Here is a 27,715-nt window from a genome sequence, read left to right on the forward strand (position 1 = left end):
GGACACTGGACAGATGAGGGATATAGAAGGAAGGAGGCTTTACATTCCAAATCTCTATGTTTTTTTTTTTCAGTTTTGAATCATGGACATCTATTAACTATTTTAAAAACTATATAAGTAAATTATTTTTAAAAAATAAATAAATGACAGCTTGGCCAGCTTTTCTCACTGGTTAGAGCGTCAGCCCTCGGACCAAAGGGTCATAGGTTCAATTCCCAGTCAAGGGCATAAATCTGGGTCAGGGTCATGCAAGAGGCAACCAACTGATGTGTCTCTCTCACTCTCTTGCATGTGCTCTCTCTCTCTCTCTTCCCTCCCTCTCTTCCACTCTATCTCAAATCAATGGAAAAATATCCTCGGGTGAGGATTAACAAGAAAATAAGTAGAAGTAGTAGTAAAGGACAATGGAGGAGGGAAGAAGAATCCTAGAAGAGATGGTTTTCCAAAACAATGCTATGAATTCATCTGGTTATTATGCAGAGCACTGCTTAACCTGAGACAGAAGAGAGTTAGGCTAGATATACAGAAGAACTTGCCAACAAGAGGGGGACCTAAACACTGAAATGAACAGATGAAATAATGTTATCTGGTGGCATTAAAAGCAGGCCAGACTGTCACAGGGGTGCAGGAAGGTAGCATCAGGTAGTAGACCACCAGCTCTGAAGTTAGAGGGTCACAGACAGGACACATAAGTTCCTCCCAACCCCTCGATGGACTGCCAAAGCTTCAGCTGCACTCACGTAGAAAATGGGGTTGACAATAGTGCCAGCTCACTAAATTGCTAGGAGGATTAATGCATAATGATGCATTTTGTCTCTCCCTATGCAGAGGACCACACGAGTTTGTAGTTGTGTCTAAGCTCTCCACAGGGCCCTGGGGTTTGCAGGTATTGCCTCTCAGGGGAGCAGCCAGAGTCAAAAAAAGAGCTCCGTCTATTAAATTCATACATGAAACTGTGATGGGTTTCAGGCCAAGATCAGACATCTGCCACACATATTACAAAGACACAAAGGTTCAACAATTGGAACTCATCAGTGAAATGTATTTTAAAAAAAATCCTTGCATAGATTATTGCTCCAATTTGATAAAAGAACCGGCTTTGCTTGGAGCAGGAGGAGGCGGAGGCGGCGGCAGCAGCACCATACTTTCCTGCCAAATATCTAACCCTTTAACAATGCCTGTCTGGTGAGTCTGAGCGCTCCAGGAAAAAGCCACCAATAAAATCCTTTCCAAGGGTCTGTGTGGAGCAGGGGGAGAGGAAATGCAGTCAGCTCTTTTTTCTCTGCAGGAAGGGAAGGCTGAACAACTGCACATCAGGAGAGAAGGCAAACAAATTGCCCATTCAAGCCAAAATAAGCTGTTCCTGGGGGAAGCAAAACAGCTGGAGTCAATTCAGCCAGACACAGAGGTGAGGGCCCCAAAGACAAGGCCGGGCCTGGGGAGCCAGCTCTGGCAGGCGAGGAATCTTCTGAGCAAGTGGTGGCCACTTGCCCTCATCTCACCTCTGCTGACCTCAGTCTGTGCCCAAGAACGGGAGCCAGCCAGCCAGCTCGGTCAGATGTGGAGGGAAGTCCTGGGTGGAAAGGAAGAAAGAAAGGAAGCAAACCAGGGAACCTGCCAAGTGAGCGCACACTGCTGAGCACCTGTTACGTGGCAGGCGCTGAGCAGGCACCTGACATACCTGTGCCATTTGGAAAAACAACTTTAGGGGCAGGTACTGTGAAGGTGATTTTACAGAAGAGGAATTGGGCTCAGTGAGGAAGAGGGACTGTACAAGGACATAGCCAGAGAGTAACCAGGCCAGCCATGGCCAGGGACCTCAGCGCTCTCCCTCCCGCTTGTCACTCAAGTTTCTCTCTACCCAGCTCCAGCAGTTCCTTTGTCTAAAGCAAGAACTGACCATCCTTTTTAGCCATGGGGGTGTCTGGCAACAAACACAGAACATATCAAGAGATGCTTCATTGGAAAACTAAGGAAAGAACCAAAGCAAATTGCAAAAAAAGGGGAAAAAGAAACCTTGAAGCAAATGAAATAGCAGAGTAGAATTATTTTGATCTCCTAAGAGACTGCAATGCAGCGGCTGTAGAGCTCGCCTTGGGCAGGACATGCGGGTCCTAGGTCCTGTCTGGGACAGTGGATAGTGGAATCCTGACCTGGCACACAGCAGGGCTAGCAGTGTTTCCAGGTCCCCTACATTGGAGTCCTCAGAGTCCAGTTTGAAAATCATTCTGCGGCTATGCTGAGCTCCTGCCCTGGACCCTGACATCTGTGGGGGTTAGGGGGAGACACTTCTCTCTCTAGCTTCTGTGATTCCTACCCTAAGACTCAGACCTTCTTAAAGTCATCTTAAAATTCCTTCTTTCCTTGAGGTCTTCATAAAATAATAATAATAATAATTAATAATAATAATAATAATGTCAGCTAACATTTATTGAGCCTTTACTTTTGTGCCAGGCAGTTAGCACTTTACATAACATATATCTTACAGATGAGGCGATCAAGACACAGAGAGGTTAAGCCACTCATACAAGGTTACAAAACTCACAAGTGGAGGAGCCAGCATTTGAACCCAGGGCCCAGGCTCTTCCTCAGCAATACCCACAGTGCCCCAGGCCTTAGGATCTGACAGTTGAAAGAGAAATCCTAGAAGTCAGGCAGACAGCTCTTCACTTACTGCTCCTTACCCCTAGGCAACCTGGTTAACCTGTCTAATCTCTGAGTCTCAGCTGTCTCTTCTAGAAAGTAGATGTGATCATTATACTTGTGGAGTTGTGGCTATTCTAGGACAGAGTTGGTCCTCAATTACACCCTTCACCCGTCTCTATTTCACCTCCCCTTCCAGTTCTGATTGTCATACATTCATTAAACATTAAGACTTTCTACCCTTGAATAAGGACTGGCTTCTTCGTATTCTGTTCTAGTCTATTGTGTGCCTATAATGTGTGGGACTCAGCACCAGGCACTGTGGGGCTGGATCTCAGGGAATGAGACTGGAGGTGGGGAAATCCACCTAAGGTGGGCAATGGCAGAGGGCAGAGGGCAGAGGGCAGAGGGGAGGAACTGGCTGTGAGAACCAGGCATTAAGCTGGTAGGACTCTCCTCCTCCAGCTTGTCTCCCTTTTGCTGGCCTCCTGCCAGGACTAACAGGCACTTCTTGGTCGCTTCCTGGTGCACAGCTTACACCCTGCAGGGCACCCACCAAGGGCCCCATTCCTCCTGTGCTGGGGAGGCACATAGACATGTTCAGAGCCCTGTGACTGGGCCCACTTTTCCTGACTTTGGAACCATTTACTAAGCACACTGTGAGCCAGACAAGGCACTGGGGACAAAACAGAAAGTGACAGGTCTGCCCTCGGGGAGCTCACCAGCATGTGCTCTCCAGTCTCTCATGTTCTCCTCACCTGGGTGAGGCAGGACACACCTCTCCAGAACACTATCATTTCTCTCTTCCAACTAAGGATTACTTCACTAGAACAGTCACAATAACACACAAGTGTCCCCTCCCCACCCTGACCAATAGAAATGAGAAACAAACAGAATTATAAACATGTATGTACATATGAGTGTATTTCTTATGCACCCCCTATTTACCAGGTATTTCACATACATTATCGTGACAACAACAACTCTGCAAGGTGGGATTACTGCCAGTACAGAGAGGAGGGAGAACTGGCAGCTCACACGATGGAGCCGATTCGAACCCAGGCTGTCTGCCTGCAAGTCTATGCTCTTTCTCCAATCCCAGGCTGCCTCAGCTCACCTGCTGCCCTGCTAGCTCTGGCTCCCTCCTTCATCTGAATTTTGTTCTTTCGTATACTTAGATTCCCTACAATTGTTTTGTTTGTGTGGTCCCAGAGGAGGCCAGCCTCTCCCAGACCAGTGACAGCAGCAGCAGCAGCAGCAGCAGCAGCAACAGCAGCAGCATCCTAGGCACCACCTCTGACTCTCTGATTAGCTTGTCTTAATTAAACCCAGGCTGGAGCAGGGCGGGACTGCTGCAAAGTGTGCAGGTTCACTGCTCCATTTTCTCACTCCTCTGACTCCAGCCCCGTCCACTCCCCAGCCCTCCACGGGCTGGCAGCCTTCCTCCTCTGCTGTCCTTGGTTCTGCCTCCTTGCACATCACGTTCAGCGTGCCAAGGAGTGCTTCAAACTGCTGCCACCCCAGGCGGCTGAGCCAGTCCAGCTCAATTCAGAAAAGAGTGCTCGAGTCTCTGCCAAGTGCCAGGCACAGCTCTAGGTGCCACAAATAGGCAGGAAGCAAACGGAAAACACTGGGGCCTTGTCCTTCAGAAGCTCAGAGTCAGAGGCTGAGAAGGAGAAGTAGACAGAACAGAAATCACCGGCACAAGTCAGGCGGTGAGGGGGTTGCAAGAGTCCTAAAATATCAGAGCTGGAAGGAACCTTGGCTTCCTGTTTTAACCCCTCCATTTTATAGATGGGGAACAAGAGCCCACAGGAGGGCAATTATATGAATAAATGATGTCACGTAATAACAACCAGCACTTCTAAAACCCTTATGAGGAGCTAAGTATTGTTCCACATGCTTTACATGTATTAACCCTCTCAGCATCGCTCTGAAGTAGGACGATTGCCCTCCCCATTTTAGTTTTTTTTTTTATTATTCCTCACCCAAGGATATTTTTTTACTTATTATCAGATAGAGTGGGAGGGAAGGAGAGAGAGAGACAGAGAAACATCAATGTGATAGAGCCACATCGACTGGTTGCCTCCCGCACAACCCAACCAGGGCTGGGGACAGACCTCAACTGAGGTACGTGCCCTTGACCAGAATCAAACCCGAGACTCACTGGTCCACGGGTGGATGCTCTAACTGCTGAGCGAAACCAGCCAGGGCACCCTCCCCATTTTAAAAATGAGGCACTGAGTCCATGCAGCTAATAAGTGGCAACCTGGATTGAACTTAGGCAGTCAGGCCCTACATTTCTGTCTCCCTAATGTACTGTGAGATGGAGACAAAGTCTACCTGTGGAAGTAATAAGAAGGCTCCTTGAAAGAATTACTTTAGGCCCTGCTTAACGAGAATCAACGCAAAGGAAGCCTTAATTAATCAGAGGCTTCAACTCAGAGTTCCCAAGCACCACAAAATACAAGGCAGTAAGTGAAGAGAGCCCCATATTCCCAAAGAAAGAGCCAACCGAGAGGAACAAGCTTGGTGGAAGGGGTTTATTCAAGGAAGGAGTAGCAGCTCAATCCTCTTCCCCTTTATGTCTGGCTTTCTACACATGCTGCCCCCAACCTGTAAGATCTTGAATATCCTCAAATGCCACTTCCTGAGGTAGGGAGACCAGCTTAGGCACCTTCAAAAGATACTCAGTGATGTGGATTGAAATTTTTAGAAAAGGAGATTATAGTAAAGCCTTGGTCAACCAAAGACTTCCATTTCCCAGAATCTCCCCAATACACACACACACACACACAGAGGCACCCTGGTTAACCAAGAGTCTTCTCCAATTTTGCCACATGAGTTATAGAATAAACAGTTACCAGTATATGAGCTACTTACCAATCACTGCCAGATTATGTTCTGAGCCACAAGAGACCTGTTAAAAGAAAGAAAATAAGTTATATTAAAGAAAGAAAATATATAGATATTCCAGCCTATATATTTTATGATCAGTTATTTTCTAATAATACTAACACCTATTTTTGGCAAATTTTAGAAATTAAGTAGAAAGGGGCACCATATACAAAAGATGACTATAATTACAACACACTCACAACTACATAAAAAGGAAAAGTGATTTTTTAAATTGCATAAAATAAACCAAGATGTTAAAGTATTTGTTTTTAGGCAGTGAGACCACGGGTGATTTTTTAAAATCCTTTCTTCTTTCTACTCTTTGTATTTTTCAAACTTTCTATAATGAGCACGTATTAATACAAAATGAAAACATAAGGTAATACAAATGACAGTTTTTGAAAACTGAACTAAAAACACCATCACTCTTACCTGGACTGATAAAATGAGCTAATTCTCTGCTCATTTTCCTCAGACTTGTCTTAGGACAAATGTCTGACTTTTCTCATTTGTTCACTCTTCCTTTCACACAAACATCTGTAGTTCTCTGGACACGGCAGGTTCGTCACACCTCTGGGCCTTTGCACATGCTGTTGCTCTGCTTGGAATGACCTGTCTAGTTGCCTACCTAGAAAACTTCCACCCATCCTTTAAAATCTCAGTGTCCACTGAGACTCCTTTGCAGCTGCTTCAAGGCAGACTAAAGCACTCCTTTCTTTTTCTTTTTCTTTTTTTTTAATAGGTTTTTATTTATTTTTTAGAGAGAGAGGAAGGTAGAGGTAGAAACATCAATCAGCTGCCTCCTGCATACCCCCTACTGGGAATCAAGCCCACGACCCCAGCATGTGCCCTGACCAGGAATTGAACAGGGGCCTCTCAGTTCACTGGATGACGCTCCGTCCACTGAGCCACACCGGCCTGGCTCAAGCACTCCTTTCATTGCCCAACTTATATACACTCCACTGTAGCAATTATTTTGTGGCCTTTTACATTTTCTCCTGTCTCCTCACTAGACTGTATATGTCATGAGAACACGACTCTCCTTCACTTCTGTGTTGCATAGTTGGATTGTACAAGGCCAGGGACTCAGATAACATCTGCTAAGTAAGAATGAATGAAAGAACAAAATACATAAAAGAACAAATACCTAATACACAGTAGACAATCGTTTGGGATTCTGAATCCTGTGTCTACCCAGCAAGAGGCCCTTCTTGCCTTTCAGACTCTACACATCCCAACTGCTGCCAGGAGGAAGTGATGGAGAATATTAAAGCAGAAACAGTTCTCCAGGTACTAATTAAAAGGAACTCAAGACTCTGGAGAAGCATCCTGTGACCTTTATCAGGATGTTCACTCTAGCTCCTGGCAAGAGGAAGTCTCCAGGTACTTACAGAATGCCAATGTGGGAAGGGCCCTAGAGATCCAGTCCAATGTTTCTACAGTACAGGGAGAAAACTGAGGCTTGGGGAAAGGACAGAACTTGCCTTGGGTGCCAAAGCAAGTGTGTGTCAAAACTAAGACTAGAACAACTTTTTTTCTTTTTCAATTTTTATCAATTTATTTTTGTTACAGCTGTTTCTCCATTTTTCCCCCTAGACACTCTCCTCACCATCCTGGCCCTCCAGTCCCCCAGCATTGTTGTCTATGTCTATTGGTTATGTACACATGCATATAAGTTCTTTGGTTTATCTCATCCATCTCCCCACCCCCCTCCTCTGAGGTTTGTCAGTCTGAACCATACTCCTTTCTATGTCTCTGGGTTTATTATGTTCATCAGCTTATTTTGTTCATTATATTCCACAAATGAGATCATGTGATATTTGTATTTCTCTGATTGGCTTATTTCGCTTAGCATAATACTCTCCAGGTCCCTTCATATTGTCTCAAAGGATAAGAGATCCTTTGTGCATAGTGTTCCACTGTGTATATGTACTACAGCTTTTTTATCCACTCGTCTATTGATGGACATTTGGGCTGCTTCCAGATCTTAGCAATTGTAAATAGTGCTGCTATGAACATAGGGGTACATATATTCTCTCTGATTGGTGTTTCAGGCTTCTTGGGGTATATTCCTAGAAGTGGGATCACTGGGTCAAATAGCAGATCAATTTTTAATTTTTTGAGGAAACACCATATTGTTTTCCATAGTGGCTGCACCAGTCTACATTCCCACCAGCAGTGTACTAGAGTCCCCTTTTCTCCATACCCTCGCCAACACTTGTTTGATGATTTGTTGATGGCAGCCATTCTGGCAGGTGTGAGATAATACCTCATAGTTGTTTTAATTTGCATCTCTCTGATGATTAGTGACACTGAGCATTTTTTCATATGTCTCTTGGCCATTTGTATGTTCTTTTTGGAGAGGTGTCTATTTAGGTCCTCTGCCCATTTTTTCCCCCAAGATTTTATTTTTTAATTAATTAATTAATTAATTATTGTTACAGATGTTTCTATCTGCCCATTTTGTAATTGGGTTCTTTGTCTTACTTTTGTTGAGCTGTATGAGCACTCTATATATTTTGGAAATTAACTCCTTATCTGATGTATCATTGGCAGTTATGCTTTCCCTTATAGTGGGTTCCCCTTAAATTTTGATGGTTCTTTTGCTGTACAGAATAGAACCATTCTTGATTCGCACACTAGTTCCTTTCCCGATGCTACAGCTTCTCACTCTTTCCCAGTGAAAACCACTCGGAAGTGATATTCAAAGATAATCCGTATTGGTCCCTGAAGGTAACAGGTTCAAAAGGCATTTGAGCACTGAAGGCCAAATAACACATTGGTAGGTGAGAAGGGGCAGCAAGTCTGAGGCTTTTTTCCTTATAAAAAAAACTGTGCTTCTGCCCTGGCCGGTTTGGCTCAGCAGTTAGAGCGTCGGCCTGCGGCCCTGAGAAACCCGGGTTCGGTTCCTGCTAAGGGCGCGTACCTCGGTTGCAGTTTGTCACCGGCCCTGGTCGGTTGTGCGGGTGGCAGCCACTCGATGTGTTCCTTTCACATTGATGTTTCTCTCTCTCTCTCTGTTCCTCTCTCTCCCTCCCACTCTACCTGAACAAAAAATGGAAAAATGTCCTCGGGTGAGGATAAAAACAAACAAACAAAAAAAAAAAAACTGTGCTTCCCAGATCCCAGCTCTACAAGGAAGAGGGCTGCCCGCATTTCGGTGGACTCCCTGACCGTGTCTGGCAAAGACGTAACTGTATATTTTATCCCAGTAAAGACTTCTAGGTTGTTAGTCTCTGGGGTCCTTTGAGACAGGCTCTGTATCTAATTTATCTGAGAGGGTCCCACCATGTGTCATACACACAGCACAAGTTCACTGTTTGCTTCCTGATTATACTGAGGCTGATTCCCTAGGTTCTGTCATAGAAAGATGTTTAGATTGAAAAACTAGGAAAAACTTAGATATCTAACATTAGGGAAATGCTTATGTAAATTTTGATAAAGCTATTAAACAGACTTGGAAAATGATGCTTATAATAAAGGAAAACACTCATGACATCCTGTGAACTGAAAAATCGCCTAAAAACAGTAATATGTAATATGATCTCAACTCTATAATGAAGCATGAATAAAAGACTGGAAAGAATACATCAAAATGCTGACAGTGATTGCCTCTGTACTAGGGACGAGATAGGCATTACAAGTATGGTTTTTCCTTTTGTGTTTTCTTTTTTTTTATCCTCACCCAAGGACATTTTTCCATTTTTTGTTCAGGTAGAGTGGGAGGGAGAGAGAGGAAGAGAGAGAGAAACATCGATGTGAAGGGACACATCGAGTGGCTGCCACCCGCACAACCGACCAGGGCCGGGGACAAACTGCAACCGAGGTACGCGCCCCTAGCGGGAACCGAACCCGGGTCTCTCAGGACCGCAGGCCGACGCTCTAACCGCTGAGCCAAACCAGCCAGGGCTCCTTTTGTGTTTTCAATGCTTTCTAAATTTTATACACCATTTCTATAATCAGAAAATGATCTATTAAAAATAAGAAAAATAATACAATGCAGTTTCCACCAGAGGGGGAAAATACTCCTGCCTGCTATAAAATCTGATATGCTCTGTAGTGGAGAAAAAAGATTTAAAGGAAATATAACTACATTACAAGGGTAGCTTCTGGTCTCTGTCTTTCAAATATTCCTTACCAATGGTGGTAGCAGTAGTGGTGATGATGGCAGCGATCAAAGCAGGAATTAAAACATATATCGAGGACTCATGTGCCAGGCGTCACGCCAAGGCACTTTATAAACATTATCACATCTTAATTATCACAATAATCTTTTCCAGGTAGCTTTAACTTTGCTCATTTTAGAGATAAGAAACTGAGCTCATACATATTAAATAACTCATAGCTAGCAAAGTGGCAGTATCAGAACTAAAACCCAGATCCTGGTCTGTAGTGCTGGACCTTATTACCTTCATTTTTCAAAAATAAAGTAATCTCATTTCACAAAATGCAGACAGAGAAAGGGCTTGCCTCTGACTGCCAGAATTCAACCTGGGGCTGCGGACTGCAGAGCTGACCAACACTGAGGACCAGAGGCTTCCAGAAGCTTCCAGAAACAAGCCACTGACACATGCCAGTATCAGGCAGTAGGGGCTGCTCTGAATTAATAAGTGAGATGGTGATGAATGGATTTTGTCAAGGCAAGGTACAGCTTGAAGCTCAAAGCTCCCCACTGCTTCCTGCCGTCTGTGCACTGGCACAGAGGTCAGGAGACTGAACACCACAGGCTACAGAATCCCAGCACTACACTCCTTCACCAAGACTGTATCGATGGCCATTTGTCTCACATTGCTCCTGTCAGCATCTACTCACTGCCCAGATGCAGGCAGCTTTCTAGAAGACTCTTGTTTAACAATGGCAGTGCCGGGAGAAAGAGATTCAGAGCCAGGAAGCCCGGTGAGTCCTCAGTCCTCTGCTTCCTGGCTCTGAGCCCTTTATCCAGGTATTTCACCTCTTGGGCCTCAGTGTTCTCAGGTGTAAAAAGTACAGAACAGTATCGGGCCTGTCTGCCTCACAGAATTGCTAGAGAACAAGTGAGACGATCCCATCTCCTCACCGTCATGCGTCTCACCTTTCTGACCATGGCATGCCCCTAGAGAGAACTTCACAGGCTCCCCGCATTGGGAGGGTAGTCTAAACTACACAGTGTGGCTTATAAGGTCCTCCAGAGGAGGCCCCGGGTTTACCTCCCTGGCCTCATTTCCCCCCTCTGCTACCCATGAACCCTCAACCTCAAATAACATATTCCCTTGGTTCCATTCATACCACATTACATTTTCTCTAAGAACACTATAGAATTTCAGGTTCTTATGCATGCTATTCTCCTTTACTGGAATTCCCTTTCTCCCACTGTCTACCTACCTAATTCTTCAAGATTACTCAAACATCACCTCCTTGTAAAGCCGGCCCTGACTACAGGAGGCACAGTCAGCTGCTCCACCCTGGCTACTCACACAGCATTATGCATCATGGCCCTCATCACACATGAGATGCCTATGCATGAACTGGGCATGAGCTGGGCACCACTGTCTGTCAGACATCCAGCAAAGTGCCTGCCTAGCAGCATCTCTGTTACACAGCCCAAGTACAGGGCACGAAGAGGGACTGGGGGGAGATAAAAAGGTAAGGGGCCCAGAGAAGTTAGCTCATCTGTACAGTGAAGGCATGAAGGGAACAGCACTATAAGAACAGTATAGAGACGACAGGGGCATCAGCAGCACAGTAGGTTGTTCCAGGAACTCTAGCACAGCAAAGCTCAGTGAACCAGCTGCAGAGGTCAGTCCTGGGAGACAGAGTCCCACTACAGAGAAAGTAGGTTCTAGCTTGCTGGATGGGCCTTCAAGAGAAGGAGGCACACCTCCCCAAGGGTGAAGAGTGGGACAAAGGTGGCTGTGAAAAGCTGTCCTGACTCAGTGCTGCTCAAATGCTAGAGGGATCTCTGTCCAGGCATCTCAGCCCAAGGAGGCAGAGCTACAGAAAACAATTTCCAAACCTCCAGCTACCACAGGGACACAATCTCCCAGCAAACCTCCTGCCAGGCTAGACTCCATCAGTTCTTATAAGAGGAGTTGCTCAGGGATCTCCTATGGGCTGAACCCCTTTAACTGCAGCTGGATGGGGATGAGCTGGGGCAAGAACTGATTGGTAGTAGGTGGCCAGTGAATATAGGCTGAACGCATTAATAAGTTAAATGAATGAGTAACAAAATGAATAAGTAAAAATTAGATTACCATGAAAGTATCTGCCGGATGTTGAATGTGAGCACCTTCGTTCTCAGCAGTACACTTGTTCCATTTCTAAAAACAGCTGACTGGCCCTTTTGAATGCTTATGGCCAGGCACCTGGCTAACTGCTCTGCCTATTTTCTCTCTTTTAAAAGAGAGAAAGCCTAAGAGAGGGACTCTTGCATTACAACTGCTTTACAAATGAGGCGGCTAGGGTTCAGAGAGGTAAGGTAACTTTCCCAGTGTCTTACAGCTAGTGGAGGTGCAGATTTTGTGATCTTTCGATTCAACCCTTCTGTCCTCCCAACTGTTTTAACCCTTCTTGTCTGCATACAGGATGGAAATACACCTGCTCACTCAGTACCTTACATCCGGGAACCCTGCCTCTATTATCAGGGATCTAACGGGGGAGAGCCCTACACTTACAAGGCCCTAACAACATCATCCTAAGGCCAGAGGTATCCTCCCGTGGACCGATCAAGAAGGTGCTCCAGGGCTTTTTTGCGGGGGGGGGGGGGGGTGTCTATACAATGGCAACAGGCTTTGTCCCCTGCTCTCCCTGTGGAAGCTGTAACCTCACGGGGACCTCCACCAGATTTTTCAACTCTGAGCAAAGGGAAATCAAGGTGGGGAAAACAGAGTTGGGTGGAGTACAGACAGGTCCCAGGGTAAGAAGCACTGAGATGCCAAAGCGAGGAAGCGAGGCCAGGGACCGCCCTCATCTTCTGCTGAGCAGCTAGTGACAGCCTAGGGACCATCTTGGGATGCGCGCCAGGGCCTGCTGATTGGTTCCTGCGGGTGCCAATGGGCCAAGCCCGCGGATGCTATGGCAACGAGGCGCAAGTGCGGAGGCACGTGACGCGGTGGGGGAGGGGAGCCCATTCTGGAGGACTCCAAGGAGGGATTCCAAGCCTGCGCGCGGCCTCATCAGAGTGCTAGGCAGGCACAGCCCGCAGAGAGAAGCGTGCTGGCTTTGGGGTTAATCGGGAAGGAAATGGGCGCCTCCTTGTAGCCTTTGCTAGAACTCCGCCCAAACCCAGTTGACATGAAGGTAGAACTCTGGGGAGACAACCAGGATTTCCAAACCTGTTGGAAAAGCAGGGCTGGGAGGCTGGGCATGTTTCACTGGCAACATGCAATCCTGCTAGCCAAAGGAGTTTTACCGCGGGCTCAGAAATAGCCCCCCATGGAGCCCATGGTGACAGCAGAGAGGCAGCTGGGTTGCTTGCTTCTGGAAGCACCTGGCCTTAGGAAGATACCTCTAACTCCAAGTGGGAGGACTTGAATATTGACTGAAGCCTAGCTGCCAATGGAGGTAAAAAAAAAAAAAAAATGAGACTTCCAGACCCAGTGGCTCCATCTGCCCTCCACCTCAAAGAACCCATTCTCCCTATAAAGCCAATTCCTTTTTTCTAAAGCACATTATATACCTTAGAAAACGAGGCTTACACTAGATACTACTGGTACAAAGAGAGGTTGGATAGGAAGGAAGAGAGGCAAAATTTGGTAAGTGCCTGGATGCCAGGCCTGTGACCACACCCACAGAGCCTCACATTCTCAGCTACTCTGAGAAGTGGGAACCTGTGTTCCTACTCAAGAGGTCAGCAAACATACTCAGAGGAGTTAAAGCACTAGTCCCAGGTCACCCTAGGCTATACACCCAGGTTGGCCTTGATCCAAAGCCTGTGAGCTGAAGCACTACATACACTGCCTTCCTCCTGTGATACTGGCACCAGACTGCCTGGCAGTAAGGCCCAAACTCTCAAGTGACCAGCAGATCTCTGACTCTGTTGCCCTCCTATTCTGTCTCTGTCCTGTTAATTCTGTATTCTCAAAGACCCTCAAATCTGTCTTGATTTCCAGATGCTACCATCTTAGTTCAATCCTTTTCACTCTAGCCCAGTTCTTTTAAAAGACATCTAAATGATGTCAAGATTTCTTCTCTTTGTCATGTCATGATCTCATTTCTTTTTTCTTTTCATTGATTTTTTGAGAAAGAGGACGGGAGAGGGAGAGATAGAAACATCAATGAGAGAGAACATCGATTAGCCACCTCCTGCATGCCCCCCACCGGGGATTTGGCCCACAACCTTGGCATGTGCCCTGATCGGGAATTGAACCAGTGACCTCTTGGTGCATGGGTTAATGCTCAACCACTGAGCCACGCATGATCTCATTTTTAAAACAACATTTTTAAGTTGTCATAGTCTCAAAGCCTCCTAACTTTCTACCACACTTGATCTCTTACTCTTTTCCTACATAAACCCACAAACTCAGCAACACAAGTCTCTTCTCTGTCCCGGGAAAATCCGTTTCCCCACTTTTGCACCTTTATTGGCACCATTCTCCCTTCTCCATACTATTCTAAACCCAAGCCTATAAGACCCAGTTAAAAAGCCACTGCCTTGAGGAAGCCCCCCAGATCACTTCAGCCTTATCTCAAATCCTACCACCTGCCTTGGCTAGTTTTTTCAATGTACATGAAGAAAACACAAATATGAGGAATAGCAAAAAGGAACCCTGTGGGCACTGGATCAGAAATAGAGGTATCAGTATGAACTCACAGTTTTACACACACACACACACACACACACACACACACACACTGAATTAAACCAATATGGACTTGTCTATAAGAAATAACACCCCAGAAGCAATGAGTTTACTTGGAGCATGGATCTTTTAAATGTTATTCAACTAAGAAGAGTCAGAGTTCCTTGCAGAAATGGCTGGTTCTAGGGTTGGGATGGGGAAAGAACAATATGAGCCTGAAACAACTATTTGTTCCAGGAAATAAGGAAATGATCAAGGAATGACAGGGACATGTCAAAAGGATACAGGAACCAGCTTGAAGGGTCTCCCATTGGCTAAGTCAGGGAAAATCTGAGCACCAAAATGAATAATGACAGTAGTAGATTATAACTCAATGAATAAAATAAAAATTCATGAGTACACACTGAATAATGAATGGGGGAGCAGGAAAAGCTCTTCTTTATAGTTTGATGTCAAGAATAATAAATGTAAAAGAAAAAATTGGCCCTGGCCGGTTTTACTCAGTGGTTAAAGTGTTGGCTAGTGGACCAAAGAGTCACAGGTTCAAATACTGGTCAAGGGCACGTACCTGGGTTGCAAGTTCGATCCCCAGACCTGGTTGGGGTTGTGCAGGAGGCAACCAATCGATGTGTCTCTCTCACACCCGCTCCCTTTATTGTACCTAAAAACAAAAATGGAAAAGTATCCTCAGGTGAGGATTAACACCAAAAAAGAAAAGAAAAAGAAATTGGACAAGAAAATCATTTTATAATAATAAAATCATTTTATAATAATTATATAATCATTTTATAATAATCATTTTATAATAATTCAGAGAAGAATTACTAATGGATGGTAGTACTGGGCAAAAATCTGAAGAAGAACAAGATACTGACAGTCTCAAAGTATCTCTTCACAGATTACTTCTTAATGACAAAGAAGAAATGGTGACCTTATAGCAAAGAAAGGAGGCAACATCATCTTACCCAAGTGATCTAAATTAGCATCACTATTAATGGGATAAACTGACATGAGGTGCCTCTTCGCACAATACATTAAAGACACAACATTGCTTATTTAGTATTCCTACCAAAAGTGCCTAAGTGAAGTCTAACCATGAGGAAAAATCAGATAAAACCCAATTGAGGATCATTATACAAAACAACTACCCTGTACTCCGAAAAATTATCAATGTCATAAAAGATTTTATTTTTTTAATCCTCATCTGAGGATATTTTTCCATTTTTTGTTCAGATAGAGTGGGAGGGAAAGAGAGGAAGAGAGAGAGAGAGAGAGAGAGAGAGAGAAACATCGATGTAAAAGGGACACGTCAAGTGGCTGCACCCACACAACCAACCAGGGCCGGCGACAAACTGCAACCGAGCTACGCACCCTTAGCGGGAACCGAACCTGGGTCTCTCTGGACCGCAGGCCGACGCTCTAACTGCTGAGCCAAACTGGCCAGGGCCATAAAAGATTTTAAAAAGCTATTCCAGATGAAAGGAAGCACAAAGACCTGGCAACCTAATGCAATATATGACCCTGGACTGGCACCTGGATCAACGTGAAAAACTTCCACAGAAGATATCGCGGAGACAGCTGGAGAAGCATGAAGATGCTCTCTGTAGGTTAAACAACAGTATTCTATCAATGTTAAATTTTCAGAAAAGAGAGAGAGGACACAAATGTGATAAAATGTTCATGTATCTGTGCCTTTGCAAAGGATCTGGAGAGTTCTTCATAGTATTCTTGTAACTCTTCCATAAATTTGAAGTTATTTCAAAATAAGCTAAAAATTTTCAACAAGCACAACGGATCTAAGGGGAGAGTATAAAACAGCAGTTATCTTTGGGTGGGTATATTGCAGAAAAGGCATGAGGGAGGCTTGCTGGGGTGCCTAATTTGGATGATTACATAGCTGTGTACAAATATAAAAGTCATTAAATCTGCCCTGGCCGGTTTGGCTCAGCGGTTAGAGCATCGACCTGCGGTCCGGAGAGACCCGAGTTCGGTTCCCGCTAAGGGCACGTACTTCGGTTGCAGTTTGTCCCCGGCCCTGGTTGGTCGTGCGGGTGGCAGCCACTCGATGTGTCCCTTCACGTCGATGTTTCTCTCTCTCTCCCTTCCTCTCTCTCCCTCCCACTCTATCTGTACAAAAAAAAAAAAGGAAAAATATCCTCAAAAAAAAAAAAAAAAAGTCATTAAATCTGATCCAAAGGCTGACATCTGTTAATCTTCTGACCTTGAGCATGAGGCCTGCACTTTCTTTTCTGAGCTTTCATTGTAAAACGGGTTTAGTAACATTTGCCTCACATTATTGTGAAGAGTCAATGAGATCCAGTATGCCAAAGAACCCAGCCCAGCTCTTAATAGTTTAGAAGGAGTTCAGTGTTACTTCTATCTCCCTTGATATCGCAACTCTTTTTATAAGACCTCTGAAAAATATGTCTTCATATGCGATCAATATCAAGGTAATTTTCATTGTTGTGGTTTTAAATACTTGGCCTCTTTTCATAAAGGCTCCCCTGCAATAAGGCTATTTCAGATTTCATCAGGCTCCACAGCTGTCCAGCTCCATGCAAACCACAGGTATACATGCCAGGTAAGACTGTGTATACGCTCAGCTCGCATGCAATGCAATCAGTGCAGCTAAGCAGGCAGGAACATATGGGTGGCTCAGCCTTGAGGTCAGAAGGCTGAAATAATCTCAGAATATTAAAATTTATGGCTACATGGGATAATCTGTCACTCAAACCAAAGTTTCTTCAGCAAGAAACCCATAGGCTCACAGAAGTACAACTAAATTTCTTCCTCAGCCTCCACCACACTGAGGGTATTGGAGAAATGGAGAGTCTTAGTTCTGGCCATAGCTCTTACCTGGAATTCTGCAGCAGCATCCTTGGTGTCCCTCTCCTTCCCTGCCTCTCCTAGCTCTGCCAAACTACTATTCCTAAAGTACACGCAGATTATTTTGCTCCCCGTTGCCCAATCCCAAATTCCTTTGACTGGTATTGAAGATCCTTCATGGTCTGGACCTAGTGTGGTTCTCTATCCTCTTTCCCCTGAAAAGTTATCCACCAATACTTGCATTCCAGCCTTATCAGATCCTATACATGGCATGGCACCACCCCACTCTCGTCACGCCCGGCTCATGCTGTCCCCTCGGTTTAGGGTAACCTTCACCACTCATCTTGGGAAGAAAGAAGAGAGGAGAAGGAACAGAATTGCTAGCATGTATTAACTACTAAATCCCATTCTAGCACTTTATGTGAATTAACTCATTTTATCTTCATTTGATGGATTAACTGAGGAACAAAGTGGTTAAATACCTTGACTAAAAGCATGTAGCTAAATAAGTGGCCAGGCCACTTCAGAAGTAATTGCTCCCTCCTGTGGGCCCTGCTATAGCAATAGCATTTATTTCACTTATTAAGTGGTTCACATGCCTGTCTCTTCCCAGATTATACAGATTATAACTTTGAGAAGCATGAAGACTCCGTCTCATTGCTACAGCCCTGCACATAGTAGGTCCTGTTTAACTGAAGTCACTTACCTGTGTACCTCACACAGCTCCTGGCTCAGGTACCCAAGAAGTGCTACATGGACAACACTGATCTTTCTACAAATTTCCTCAGCTCCTTTCAGGGTCTCATAAATGCTTTGAGCTCTGTAAGCAATGGTTGAATTCAGAGACTAGATGATCCTTCAAATGCTTGGAATTTGAGTCAGTGGATAAACAGAATGGCCTCCCAAGACATGACAAGTAGATCCCACAAGGCCTAAGGAAAAGCCACTGGGTGGAGGCCCCAGGATGAGAACAGTTAGAAATTGGAACTTTAGCATGTAAAGGGAGACAACACAGCCCCCTCCTATCTCAGTTCTACCCCCAACAACAGTAACAACCAAAACAAGCCAACAGACTGACTGAGTCATTTGTGTGCAAAGCTGAAGAATCTTTGCCATTGCTGCAGCAAAGAGCTCGGCTGGGCCATTGCCAGGCATGGGACAGGAACACTCGAACATGGCCTCTGACCAGAGGCCCTCTGGGATCCTGGAGCTCCTCACACTAAGGATCACTTCTGCTTTTTTGATAAGAACAAAACAAAACAAAATCTGGAGTGCCAGATCCCAGAGCTTTGTTCTTTCTGGCATTAAAAAGTCAGGAATGCAGACTAAGATGTGACGGAGAGGCCAAAGCTTATCATGACAAGCATGTGCAGTGTGACAATGAACGTAGCACTAAGAATGACAACTATAGCTGCTACAACTGACTGGTGTGCCATGTGCCCCAGTCTGACAGACTTCCTTCCCAGATCCAGCCCACAAGTCCACAGTCTATGAGTGCTGCTGTCCAGTCCCCAGAGGCATCTTGCTAGGATCTCATTGCCTTCAGTCCAGTTCCCAGCTGAGTGATCATCAATAGATCACCTTCTTGAACTACTGATGTGACTCTGAAACTTTTCTGGTTTAAGACAAAGGTGGGGGTTATCATATTATGTTCTGAGCTACACACACAAAATAAATTTTAAATAAAGGTTATTATCTTTTTCAGATTATAAGAGTTATATACAGTTACTGCAAAACAATATAATAACATTAAAAAACCTATAATCCCACCACCCACATGGTATATTTCCTTCCAACTTTTTCCCTATCATTACTCGTCTGTGTGTGAATAAAATACATATAATTTCAGAAATATAGTTCATGCTATATAAAGATCATGCTATATATTCTGTTTTATATCATGACTTTCACACTTAATATAATGTTATTCAGAAGTCATTACTTTCATTCAAAATGTGATTTTCAGCCCTGGCCTATTTGGCTCAGTGGTTAGAGTGTTGGCCCACAGACCAAAGAGTCACAGGTTTCATTCTGGCCAAGGGCACATACCTCGGTTGTGGTTCAGTCCCCCTGGCCCTGGTTGGGGTTGTGCGGGGGGCAGCCTGTCGATGTGTCTCTCTCATATTGATGTTTCTCTCTCTCTCTCTTTCTCTCTCTCTCCTTCCTGCTCTATCTGAAGATAAATGGGGGAAAAAATATCCTCAGTGAGGATTTTAAAAAAAACGTGATTTTTAGCATGTGCTTTATAGCACCATAGGAACATGCCCTAATTTCATTATTTCCTTACTGTTGGGTACCCAGATTGCTTTCAATATTTTGCCATTATAAATTGCACTGTGATGAACATTTTTTAAAAAATATTTTCCTACATCTCTGATTATATCCTTAGGATAAATTTTCCAAAGTGTAATTATTGAATATAGGACTATAAACCTCTTTAAGGCAGTTGAATAATTCAGGCAGTACATTTTATTCAGGTCGTTGACAAAACATCACATCCAGAAGAAAAGAAACAAAATGGGGACAGGGTAACAATACTGAAATAATAATACTGGCTAACATATTTGGGGTGTATACAATATGACAAGAAGGTGCTTGAGAGCTTTGCATGCATTGGTTCATTTAATATGTGAATTAATCCTATAAGGTATACATATACAGATAAGGAAATTAAGATTCAAAGAAATTAATTTGTCTAATATCACAGTTAATAGGTGGCATAGCTGAATTCAGTAAGTACACTTAATGCTATGCTATAACATGTCATGTAAAAAATAGAGGGAAAATGGGGGGGAGCGGGATAAGAAGGAAGGTGTCTGGGAGAAAAAGGAGAAATATCTGTAACAAAAATAAATTAATTAATTAAATTTTTTTTAAAAAGAATGTTTTTAATATAAAGAGAAAACCTGGATGGTACAAGGGCCAGAGGAAGAAGGGGAATCAGGTTGCAGAATGAAAAGGCATAAGGTTTGATGGACAGAAATGCTTAAAATGTCAAAGTTCAGCTTAATAACAGAAAGGCTTTTTTTTAAGCCTCATCCGAGGATTCTTTCCATTGTATTTTTTTAAGAGAAACATCAATGTGAAAGAGAAACATCAATTGTTGCCACCTATACCCACCCTGAAGGGGGTGAGGGTCCAACCCGCAACCTTAGGTATGTGCTCTGACAGGGAACTGAGCCCGCAACCTTTCAGTGTACAGGACAACACTCCAATCAGCTAAGCCAAACCAGCCAGGGCAGAAAGGCCATTCTAAAAATGAAAATTTACCACAAATGTGAGTGCTATCTCCAGGTGGGCTTAATCTAATTACTGTAGGAACTCCTTAGAAGCAGAGTTTTCTCTGGCTGCTGGCAGAAGGAGAATTCAGAAAGACTTGAAGCACAAGAAGACCCTGAGGCACCTGCTGGCTTTGAAGACGAAGGGGCCCTGTTCCAGCACTGGAGAGCTTCATCTAATTTCTGAGCGCAACCCTGAGCCAACCAATAGCCAGAAAACGGGACGTCAGTCCTATAACCACAAGGAATTGAAATATGCCAACAAGCTGAATGGACCTAGAAGCAGATTCTTCCCCTATCTCTGAATAAGAATCCAGACCAGCTTGATTTTGGCTTCATGACCCTAAGCAGAAAATCCAGATGAGCCCACCCAGACTTTTGAGCTACAGAACTGTGAGCTAATAAAGAATAATGTTTGAAGCCACTAAGTTTGTGCTAATTTGTGCAGCATAGAAAACTAATACATGCTGCTTAACACATCTTTGGGTACCAATTTTCTGCAATAGAAAACTGTGGGCCTTTATTCATATTTCTAATGATAATGATGTTTAATAATTTTAAAGAACCTGTTCATCTTGGATGTTCAATAAAAGCAACTGTGATCACACAAAAAAAGAAAGAAAATGAATACAATGGGTAAATGGATAAACCAACTGTGATACAACATCTAATGAAATACCACTCATCAATAAAAAAGGAATAATCTACTAATACGCACAACATGAATGAATCTCAAAAACTGCTGAATGAAAGAAGCCAGATATAAAAAGTACATACTGTATGATTTTATTAATATGAAACTCTAAAAAAATCCGATCTGATTTTTAGTGACAGAAAACAGAAAGGCAAATCTAATTTGATAGTGACTGAAAGGCTGGGTTGACTGGTCCTGTCCACTTCCTGTCTGACATTTCTGCCTCCACCTGCACCCTCAGCCCAGCACTGAAACTGGGAAGGCCCACTCAAAAAACACACCACTGCACACTCATTTCTTTCTCTGCTACCCTAACAAGACTGAGGACCCCATTAGCCCCCAATGTGGGTAAACATTCTATCAAAAGCACACTCTATCAAAAGCCTTACAACACACATTCCAAAGGGAAGTAGCCAAGTTTTCAAAAAGTTATGCTACATAGATTTCTCTTTTCAAGTTCTTTAATGTTATGTCCCATTTATAGGGGGACATACTGGGAGGGTGGTGTATTCACAATAATTTAGCACTTTTTTTTAAAGCAGTATTTTATATCAGTGGCAACCTGCAATGGTGGCAGAGGAAGTCAGGAGGAATCTGGCCCTGCCTTCAAAACAGAGGTCAAATATTTTGTAATAAATTATTTGTCCTAGCATCTCTAATGTGATGCTATAAATATAAGCTGCCACCTTCTGCCACATGTGGAAGGCTGCATGGCAGGGGGCAAAGGGCACGAGCTTTGCAATCACAGACTGTCGGGAAGCTACAGTCCAGGGTGCAAGTAGATTTAACTTCCGGTTCTATCACCTATTAGTTTTATTAACTTGGCCAAGTTCTGAAGACTTTCTAAACCTCAATTTCCTCATCTGCATAGCTGGAATTATAGCGATAACTTCACAGGACTTTCATGAGGATTGAATTTAATTACACAATTAGTACCTTGGACAAAGTAGTCACTTACACGCTAGTTCCCCTGCCCCTTTGTCCAATGGCACTGAGAAACAAAACGGGATGTGGGAAATTATTGAGAAGTGGGGAAGAAATCATTTTTTCTCCAGACCTCTTTTATCTTTCATTTAAAGAAAGATTAGAAGAGAAAAACATGCTTCCAAAATTCATTTCTAAATTTGATTCTAAATGTGTGAGCAATGATAATTTTATGGGCAAACATTTTTATATTCCTCTACTAACAATTATTTTAGACCTCTAATGGGCACTTTTAAAGTATTGCATACATTTCCATATTAATCAAAATGTTGTTGCTATCCTAAAAAATGACAGTTTTTCCCTTTTACAATTTCAAATTTTCCATCAGTGATAATATAATCCAAAACCTATTAAGGGCTATGTGCCAAGTACAATGCTAAGAGTCTATCCTGAATACACACAAAGCATCGATCTCAGCATTGATATTACCTGGAATATATTTTTAAATTTGACCATTCATTCTAAGAGTCTACCTACTGATATAGCAGCTAAAAATTATCCCAACTTTCCCACATATATTCTAATGTCTTCACCTGCATTTATTACTTAACTAAAATGTACCATTTATTCCCTAACAACCTTTGCAGCTTACTGAGTTAATGGTTCAATGACCCTACCTGGAGGGACTGGCAGGGAAATATGCAACACACTTCTGACCATTCTAAGTGCTCTGTCAACAAAAACATTCATACAAACATGAACCACTGTTGTGATTATGTCAATTATAACCACAAGGTGTTCATCCCATGTATATCAGGTATACTTATGTGTATGAGGCACATGCTGGGGAGACTAGACCCAGGAAATATCAAGTAACATGGATGATACATCAAAGATTTAAAGGTAAATAAGGTCCATCTGAGGGCTACATTCAGCTGACCTGCAAAAGGCAGTCAAGGGTGTGTCTAACAAAGAGGAAGGACGGAGGGGATCGGGAATGGTGGTGGCAGTCATAGTGAAGCGCACTGAGCATAGATGTGAAATAGGCAATTCACCAGCACCTAAAGTCCCACCTGTACAAACAGGACGAACCATCAGAAGGGTTCTCCCTCTGACCCTCCTCCTCTTTCTGTTTGTGCTGCCATCACCTCACAGTCACCATAGAATCATCTCCGAGTCCTGCTCTTACTTCCCAAGTCCAGCCAGTCACCAAGGCCTGCACTTCTGTCTCCCTGGTTCTACTCTCATGCTGTCCCTCTTCTCCATCTCCATTGTCACTGTTCTATTTCAGAGACTCAGAGCATCTGTACTGGACATCTGTAATAGCTTCTAATTATTTCCCCTCTCTGCTGTCTCCCCTTTTTCTCCAATTCACTGGGTGCCTAAGGTGACCTCTCTGAATCTCAGCTCTGACTAGCAACTCCCCTGCTCAAAATGTACTAATGGCTCCCCTGTGACTATAGAACAGACTATGAATCTTTTTTTAAAAAGTTGATTTTAGAGAGAGAAAAAGGGAGAGGGAGAGAGAGACAGAAACATCAATGAGAGAGAACATCGATTGGCTGCCTCCTGCATGCTCCCCACCGGGGAGTGGGCCCACAACGGGCATATGCCCTGACCGGGAATTGAACCGGCGACCCCCTGGTGCATGGGTCAATGCTCAACCACTGAGCCACACCAGCCAGGCAGACCATGAATCTTTTAACCAGACATTTAAGTCCATCTGTGAATGGGCTACAGCGCACATTGGCAAGCCTACATCCCACTATGTCTTCCCCGACAAGAACCTTGTATTCAACCAAGATGGACCATTCACTGATGGTCTGTCCATGATAGTCCCTCTTTTCCTGTCCTGCCCTCACAGCTCCTTCGGTCAAAGCATTACCCATCCTTCACACTCAGTGGAAATCTACCTTCTCCATGAAGTGTTCCCTAATCCCCAGCTAGAAGAAACTTCACCATCCTCAGAAGTTCTATAGCACCCTATCTGTAGTTCTCAAGACCATGGGCATTTTCTTCCATGATAGCTGTCTATGTGCACGCCCTACCCTCCTGCCGGCTGAGAGACATTTTCGTTCCTTCCCACCAATCCACCTCTGGCACCAGGCCCACAGCACAGCAGAAGGAAACGTGCTTTTTATTCGGGGCCTCGGTTTCCACATCTCCAATATAAACAGAACTCAACCTAACTCAAAGGAATATTAAAGAGGATTAACTAAGATAATATATGCAAATCATCAGCACCCAGAAAGTGGTCGCCAAATCCAAACCCCATTCTTCCCTTTCACGTAGCAGAGTCCTTATTGAACAAATAAACCTTTGTATGCTTTATAGTTTGCAAAGAAATGGTGTTATATTTGTTTCACTGAAGGATGGAGGGAACAAAGAGCAAAGAATCACTAGTTATATAGAAGACACAAACAGTCCTGTCTGACTGGTCCGAACAACTCACACTAGGGGTTGCAGATTAGATTATGTAAAAGCTGGAATGTTTCACCCGGCAGCTTCAGGGAACTTTACATTAGAAAGTGGGTGGTGCCCTGGCCAGTGTGGCTCAGTGCTTAGAGAGTCGGCCATGCACGGAAGGGTCTCGGGTTCGATTCCTGGTCAAGGGCATGTACCTGGGTTGCAGGTTCAATCGTGGTCTGGGCACATGCAATCCAGTTGGAGGCAACCAGTCAACATGCCTCTCTCACATCAATGTTTCTCTCTCCATTCCCTCCTTCCTCCCTCCATTCCACTCTCTCTAAAAATCAATGGAAAAAATATTCTCAGGTGAGGATTAACATACACACACAAAAAAGTGGGTTGTGTTTGAGTCCACCAATCCACCTGATGGATGGAAGCTGGACCAGGAGATCACCAAGAGGCTCCTGCAGTGAACCAGGAAACAGGGCACAAACACCTGGCACAGACGGGAATGGTTTGACATGGTTGGCGAGCGCTGACAGACTAGATAACCAGAGAGTTCCTATCAAGCTGAGTCACAGAGAACTCCAAGCCTGGGTAATAGGAGAACAGAGAGCTGAGCAACAGCTGGGAGGTGGGGAGCACACAGAGGGAGCAGCGCATGCAGGAAGAACACAAGTTGACTCAGTCTGAGGAGGAACACAGGCAGAAATGAGGAAGTGGTGTTTGGTGGTCCTAAGGGACTGGGAAACACTTTAGAAACAAACAAAACCCTCCTTTGTACATAAGGGTCTACAAGGATCCACTGAACCAGAGTCATGTCAGACAAAGTGCACGCTGACCCCATGAACTCTCTGGGGAACCTATCCACCAGATATCAATCACCTGCTTGGGAGGAGGTCACTTCAAGGTTACCTTTCTGTCTCTGCACTAACAAGGCATAATAATGCAAAACGGGATCCCACTGTTTTATTTGCAGAGAGAAATTCAGAGAGTTGGTCCTTCCTTGAATAAAGAGTCGGTTTGCATAGAGAGGATAAAGTATAACTACACCCTAAAATCTAGTCTGGCATTAGTGTCTAAAATTTATGAGCTGGGTGACCTTGGGCTAGTCACTTAAACTCTCTGGGTCTCAGGTATTTTATTTGTTAAGTGCAATAATGTATCTCATGTACCAGAAAGGACCAGAAGATGTCAAGAGGTCTCCCAGTTCTAAGCTCTACGATTCAGCACTCATCTAAATCCTGCAGGTCACACTCCACTCTCGCTGAGCCCTGAACTGTAACTCACTGCAGAAGCCTACATGATGTGGATATGCTGAGAAACCAGGCAGAGCACAGGCTGAGTGGGGGCAGAAATTCCAACTGTCAGGTCCCAGTCACAGGAAGATACAGCTAGAATATTAAAGCTGGCCCAGGGACAGAAGATAATTAATCTTCAAGGCAATAAAAATATTTAATTCATTCATCTGAGCGAAATGACAAGAGAGAAGATAGATATTTTCTTTTTCCCCTCTCTGTTCTGACACGGTTGCTCTGGATGGATCACAGAATGTTTAATGAACATTTAATATAAGCGCCTGAGATGCAAACAAGTACATGATGAGGGCCCGGGCAGAGGCAGCGGAAGCCAACATTGTGAAAGCTGCAACCAGGGCAGCTGTTTCCAGCGCAGAGCTTTGGGAAGAGCAGCTTATTTGCAGTCACTGCAGTGACAACAAAATGAGAAGATGGGGATGGGTGTAGGGGGAAGTACAGGGGTGAAACTGTAGGATTTGGTCACTGAATGGATAGATATGAAAGGAAGGGAGAGGCACACAAAAGCTCCTTGAGCTTCCTTTCCAGCATCAGAATCGGGGAGTCACCAAAGTAGGCAAGAGGACAGCCATGGAGAGAGAAGGAAATGGGAGTCGCCGGTCCTGTGTATGGTCTCTTGCCATCAGCAGTGAACACTACAATCCCCCTTCACCTCAGCCTTGAGGGCCTTGAAGGCATGACCACAAAGTGACAGAGCAGTCAGCCCATGTCTGCTCTCAGAACAGAGAGGTGGGTGTTTAGGGTCAGGGGAATACATTTAGGGAAAGTAGCAAAGGAGAGGGAAGAGGAGAAAATGTAAGAAACATTGCATTAGACCCTGCACTGGTTTTGTGTCTCATATACTTTCTTCCTTAGACAGGGCTAATAAAGACTTCAAGAAACAGAAAAGCATGTCTGAGGCTGCAATTGAGAGCACGGGCCATGGCCCAAACGGGTGGAGCTGAGGAAGGAGTCCTCCAGGAGAAGAGCCCTTGGCAATAGCTAACATGACTGAGTGAGCACTAAGGACCACTGATTAGTATCCATACCAAAGAGGCTGTGGCCAGGGCTGGACAAGTTCAGCGAAGACTACTGAGAGGGTCGCCGCCATGCCAGGCCGAGCCCGGCCGGGGCAGTGCACTGTCCCTGAAGCCCTGCCTTCCACCTCCTTTATGTAATCCTGCGAGGAAGCCAAGTGACTCCTGGGAAACGTCAAATTACAACCCCTCTTCAGCTTCTCTCTGTCTGTTCCAATCACTTCTATGAACTATTCAGATGATGTTTGCCCCAGTGACAAGACCTAGTTATGACCCCAAAATGAGAATATACAGAAATGTCTACAAATGTGTCAGCCTCTGGATGGAAACCTGTCTTAGTATGAAGAAGCGTTTCCTCTTTCCTTCCTTCCCTTCTCCTTTTCCCTTTCTTTCTTCCAGCAAATACCAACTACATGCAAGGCCTACTAATTTGCAAATACATACATCCTTCCAAGACTAGGGAATTATTTAGAGGCATGGAAAACCATCTGCTCTGACCTTAGATAAAGTAAAATAAGAAATCTCTGCTTTGAGGAGGACTGGATCTGTTCTGGCCACCAAAGCTTGATTTTCCGCACTGGAATGCCTGACTGCTATTACAATGGGCTTGTCCCTCCATTCACTTCATTTAGCTCAAGCCAGAGACTACCTGACACTGGAATTATACACTGCCTTACAAAACATGTTGGCCTTAAAACTGGCTTTGAAAGAGCCTGAGCGAATGGTTCACTTGATTAGCAAACTTTGGGGACACATTTCTGCATTTCAATTTTAACATCAGTACTTGGTCCTAAGACAGAATTCCTTGAATTGAGACCCTCCAAAAGATTCAGGTAAAATTACCAGAGAGACTGCTTAATCCCACACTCTGATTTCTCCTCAAAAGAGAAAGGGATACTGTACAGAATTAAAATGGTCTAACAAAAACTGTCTT

General features: G+C 44.2%; 1 protein-coding gene across 5 annotated transcripts in view; it reads right to left on the bottom strand.

Moving 5' to 3' along the window:
* The window catches only part of SERGEF (secretion regulating guanine nucleotide exchange factor), a 197,498-nt gene that overhangs the window by 60,047 nt on the left and 109,736 nt on the right, over window positions 1-27,715 (bottom strand). For all 5 annotated transcript variants that reach the window (XR_004959301.1, XM_036259420.1, XM_036259419.1 and 2 more), the window contains one exon: window positions 5,527-5,563. Coding sequence is in view for 4 of the 5 variants with exons in the window: in XM_036259420.1 (XP_036115313.1) it covers window positions 5,527-5,563 (37 nt within the window). In the remaining variant the exon portion in view is untranslated. The remainder of the gene's footprint in view (window positions 1-5,526; window positions 5,564-27,715) is intronic.

The sequence above is a fragment of the Molossus molossus genome, unplaced genomic scaffold (genome assembly GCF_014108415.1).
Source record: "Molossus molossus isolate mMolMol1 unplaced genomic scaffold, mMolMol1.p scaffold_m16_p_13, whole genome shotgun sequence".
Taxonomy (NCBI): domain Eukaryota; kingdom Metazoa; phylum Chordata; class Mammalia; order Chiroptera; family Molossidae; genus Molossus; species Molossus molossus.